At 33.7% G+C, this 4,697-nt stretch overlaps 2 protein-coding genes across 3 annotated transcripts; one reads left to right on the forward strand and one right to left on the reverse strand.

Annotated features, from left to right (window-relative positions):
* Nucleotides 1-450: 450 nt before the first annotated feature.
* Nucleotides 451-2,492, forward strand: LOC113506088 (putative nuclease HARBI1). Of its 2 annotated transcripts, XM_026888947.1 has the most exons (5): nucleotides 451-979; nucleotides 1,078-1,274; nucleotides 1,382-1,514; nucleotides 1,596-1,737; nucleotides 1,819-2,492. In XM_026888947.1, exons 1-5 carry the CDS (start codon nucleotides 935-937, stop codon nucleotides 2,124-2,126), a joined length of 825 nt encoding a protein of 274 aa, XP_026744748.1. In that variant the 5' UTR covers nucleotides 451-934; the 3' UTR covers nucleotides 2,127-2,492. The 2 variants fall into 2 exon arrangements, with proteins under 2 accessions (XP_026744748.1, XP_026744747.1); XM_026888946.1 differs by having other exon boundaries at nucleotides 1,382-1,737.
* A 262-nt stretch (nucleotides 2,493-2,754) lies between these two features.
* On the reverse strand, nucleotides 2,755-4,448 carry LOC113506061. The gene is made up of 5 exons (XM_026888919.1): nucleotides 4,370-4,448; nucleotides 4,034-4,227; nucleotides 3,748-3,942; nucleotides 3,512-3,653; nucleotides 2,755-3,224 (listed from the first exon to the last, which is right to left on the reverse strand). The coding sequence occupies exons 2-5, from the start codon at nucleotides 4,220-4,222 to the stop codon at nucleotides 2,965-2,967; spliced, it is 786 nt and encodes a 261-aa protein (XP_026744720.1). The 5' UTR covers nucleotides 4,223-4,227; nucleotides 4,370-4,448; the 3' UTR covers nucleotides 2,755-2,964.
* Between the last annotated feature and the right edge of the window lie 249 nt (nucleotides 4,449-4,697).

Here is a 4,697-nt window from a genome sequence, read left to right on the forward strand (position 1 = left end):
GCTGATATGCCAGCTGACATTTTACCAAAAAGTTTATGTTCAGCAAAACATTATAAATTTATGTTGCTTCTTGGCATAATTTGTTTAGATTAAAACTATATTTATCTATAATAGTGGATATTGCGATAAGTAAGGGTGTTATTTTATGTCTTTTTGGTATCGACAATATCACTCATTTATATCAGTGGGCGGTCTATCTTTTAGTTTGTAATACTGTGTGTCGAATGTTAGATTAAAAAAAAAAAGTTCAGTTGGAATCCGTTATTCAAGCGCTTAATTTATTAGAATTAATAAGGCTGTTTTTGAATTATTTGCAAAAATTATTACTTATGTTTATAATAAAGTACCCATTGCAGCAGTATTTATGGATATGTCAAAAGCATTCGACTATGTGGACCATGAAATACTGTTGAGCAAGCTAGAGCGATATAGGATCAGAGGAAACGGGGGCTTACTCTTGATTTCAATTCCGATCGGTCGACATTGGAATTGTGACGTTTCGCACTCTTGAGTTCGATGCTAGCGCCACATTGGTTTGAAATTGCGTGTTCATTATGGGGAACTAATTGAAATCGGATTGGGCGCTAAACGGTACTCTTGAGTATATTTTGACAGCTGCTTATTGCGCCAATATTACGGTGGGATTGAATGTTGATTGTGATTTTTCCAATTACTAAAGAGTAACTTTTAAGACATTGTTTTGTGTTTTACGTGGTTTTCTTTCGATAAAAAGTGTTTAATACGGCACGATTAGCGGTAATGTACAGTGTTTCGTTAAATTCCCATAAAAAACAACTGAAACAAAGACGAGATGAGCGTCGGATGATGCGTTATACGGAGAAAGCGTTTTCGATGAATGAAAACGAGTTTAAAGCCAATTATAGGGTGAGCAAGGATTTGTTTCACGAAATATTTGAAAACATAAAAGCCTTTTATGCAATCCCCTAAGAGAAGAAGTGATTTGTTACCAAAATATAAGGTAAGTAAATAAGTTCCATTTGATGCATGACCTAGCAATGTTATCATGACATTTGTTTACAAGATCAATAGCTTAATACTTTAGTACTTATCTCATAGGTTTTAGTGGCATTGTCCTTTTATGCTACTGGGAGTTACCAAAGGCTAGTTGGAGGCAGTTATGGGACCCTAATGAGTCAGCAATCTACTTCTCGTTCTATTCGAGAGGTAACAGCAGCTCTTAACCATCCCTTAATACAAAGGAAATGGATTAAGTTTCCTCAAACTCGTCGTGAAAGAGATGCTGTAAAACTGAGGTAGGTAATGAGAAATACCCAACTCATTTATTGAACTTAATAATGTTTTATGTTCAAAGTGCATTGATTTTACAATAGCAGTAACTATGTAACATGTCTTGTTTCAGATTTTTTGAAAAATTCAGTATACCATCTGTTATAGGATGCATTGATGGCACTCATATAGCCATAATTAGACCATCAGAAAATGAAGAGAGATTTTTTAATCGCAAACATTTTCATTCAAGAAATGTTATGATTGTTAGTCAATATTTTTGGTTATTACTGAATCATTCATTGCTTATGAAATTAGTTAAATATCTTTGTTTTATATATTTTCAGATAGCTGATTCAGACTTAAGAATACTGTCAGTAGATGCTTCATTTGGAGGAGCATCACATGATAGTTTCGTCTGGAATCAGCATCCGGTGAAACAACATTTAATTGAATTAAATAATAATGGGGAAACTGTATTTTTACTAGGCAAGTAAATTATTTAAATAGTTAATCTGAGATTGTAGTTTTGTTGATTGTGAATACATTTTAAGTTATTTTACTTTGCAGGTGATTCCGGGTATGCCCAGAGGGAATACATGATGACACCTATTGTAGATGCTCATCAAGGGTCCCCTGAGGAATATTACACCAAGTTACACTGCACTGCACGGAATACCGTAGAACGTACCATTGGTGTCCTCAAAAACAGGTGGCGGTGCTTAATCGGGCATAGGGTTCTACATTATCATCCTGATGTAGCAGCCAAAATAATTAATGCTTGTTGTGTTTTACACAACATGTGTATCAATAGGATTTATTTTGACCAAGATGAGCAGCATATACAGCAGAATATGGGAATGATTACCCAACTGTAACTTCTCAAGACTCAACTAGCAGCACAGCTGCTGAACTAAGACAAGGCATCGAAAAGCGAAATGTTTTAGTTCAGCAGTTGTGGGCAAGCAGAAGGTAGCCTAAAACTTTATAAGGTTCTCATCGTACCTTATAAAGGTTTTTACATATAATAGTCAAACAGCAGGCAATGCTTAATTTTAAATTACTAACAAAAGGTGAAACAATACAGTATGCAGCACAATGTCTACCTCTAAATTTGCATTTGCCTATAGATTCTTACGTTTTAAGGGCCCTTTTTATACAACAGATTAAGTAGAAAGCTAAGTAGGTAGGTTTATAATATATTATTATAGGTGTAAAAGCATTGTTTCAAACTATTTTTGCATGGTAGTATTAAAATAAAATTAGATTAAAATATATGCTATACTATATAATATATGCATCATTAACAATAATTATTTATATTTCCGTAGTGTCCTACTTTTAATAACAATTGATATTTTTTTGCAAAACATTATTAAATAGGTAAAATAAGAACTTTTTAGAATGTAAGTCATTATTGTAAATGTTGTTCTTCAAGAAATAAATTAGCAATTTCTAAGAAAACAACCATTAATAAAATAAATCTTTTAATTACCTACTATAACCTAATCTATACCTTATACATTTATTTTAGAGACAACAGCTGGCAGCGTTTTAGGAAGAACTTTTTGTATATTTTTTATGAACATTTTGCTTGATTAGGAACTTATTGGGAATCTTCATTTAACTAGCATGTTTAGTATTTTTACGGTTTAATACATAAAAAAAAATCTTAGGGAGGTCTTTGCTGAAAAAAAATTTGTTAAGATGCCTTTCTTAAGATTCTGGCATTTTTCTGGCTACGTCTGAAATTGCTGTAGCTATAGATGTAAAAGCCCTTGCAATATTGCCAATTTGTTGCGACAGTTGAATTAATGCTTGGGCTGTTGTCATTTCGGCTTCAATCCGCCGCTCTTCCATCATGGCAAACCGTTCCATCGTCACTGTATCCTGCCTCTGAGTTAAAGACCGGCGTCGCCGTCGTGGAAGATAGTTACTCAACAGTGGCGTAGTCGGTAGTGGCGTGGTCACAGGTACTGAAATATATATAAAAAAAATAGAAACTCCATAAATTTACTCAAGTAGTGTCAAACTGTTGTTACAAAAAACAAGTCCTTATGCCATAGCTCGTAACGTGATAAGTGCCAAACCACTTCAAATGTTACACACTTAAGTTGGGTTGCGTGACTGACTAAAGGTATTTGGAGTGTATCCTTTTCTTGAATACAAATCACAACTATGCAAAGGTTTATTTTAGTATACTCTTTGAATAGGAAAGAAAAATACAAAATTAGCACTAGAATCATATCGCGTCAAGACTTACTTATGGTTTCTGGTATTATTTCACTATGTGATGTGCCAAGTATAGGGGAAACATGCACCGGTTGCTCGAACTGCATTTCCATGACGTCATGGTGGCTTACCTCTTCTTCAACAACCTGTGGTTCTGTACCAACAGATCTCGGCTGAAACAATAAAATGATATGTTGTTGTTATTTCATAAATAAAATATAATGTATTAAATAAATATCACAGTTGTGTTAAATTTTATAGACATACCAATTCAGGAAATGGATTGACTGCCAAGCTTGAGTTGCCAGTCCCAAACTCTTGTCCACCCATCACTGCCACCACCCTTTTATCTAGAGCAGATAATGTTGGCAAGTTGTCTACTGTCCCACCACCAGTGCGCTTCATTGAAGATGAGAGTTGTGCGCACTGTTTCTTCAAACGACATTTCTTCTCAGCCCAATACTAAAACATGCATTAATGTTAATGAAATTACTTGCTATTTAATTACTGCCTGATAATAGTGATTCTAATGTCTAATTGATTTTTTTAATACCTTAGCCCAGCCTTGACCATCTTTATTAGCACCTCCAATAGAATTCAAGGAGGTTGCCAAGCTTGCCCATTTTCGCTTCGTTTCCAATTTGGCTTGAGTGGTCCGAAGCAAGCCTTTGGCTATGCCTGGATTTTGCTCCAGGAATTCCACCAAACATTTTATTTGAGAATACGTTGGTCGATTCGTCATTATAGCTGAAATTAGAATACTTTTATTAACCATGTATCAGGTAATAATTACAATATTTTACTGATGAATAATTAAAAACGTTTATCTATACAGCAATACAGTAAAATTGTATGTTTATTTACCACTTCTTTAAAACTTTACTTTTACCTATTTAAGTAACTTAACGGACACAAATTATTTTAATAATAAAAGGAAGTTAATGCAATTTTAATGTTCCAACTAACTCGCACTCCACTCACAGTACCACATCAAAGTAAAATTTGGTAACTTAACGCGCCACTTGACATTTTTTAAACAGTGCAGGCAACGATTCTTCCGCATACAGCCAAAGCCGTGGTTGATTTAATAATTTTTTTTTTTTTTTACACCCAATGCATTGGAAACATTAAAATTATTTAAATTAACAATTATTTATATCACATATTATAAATCAGTTTTGTTATTAAAAAGATATAGCATTTTAAAGACCTATTAC

Source organism: Trichoplusia ni, chromosome 28, assembly GCF_003590095.1.
Source record: "Trichoplusia ni isolate ovarian cell line Hi5 chromosome 28, tn1, whole genome shotgun sequence".
Taxonomy (NCBI): Eukaryota; Metazoa; Arthropoda; class Insecta; order Lepidoptera; family Noctuidae; genus Trichoplusia; species Trichoplusia ni.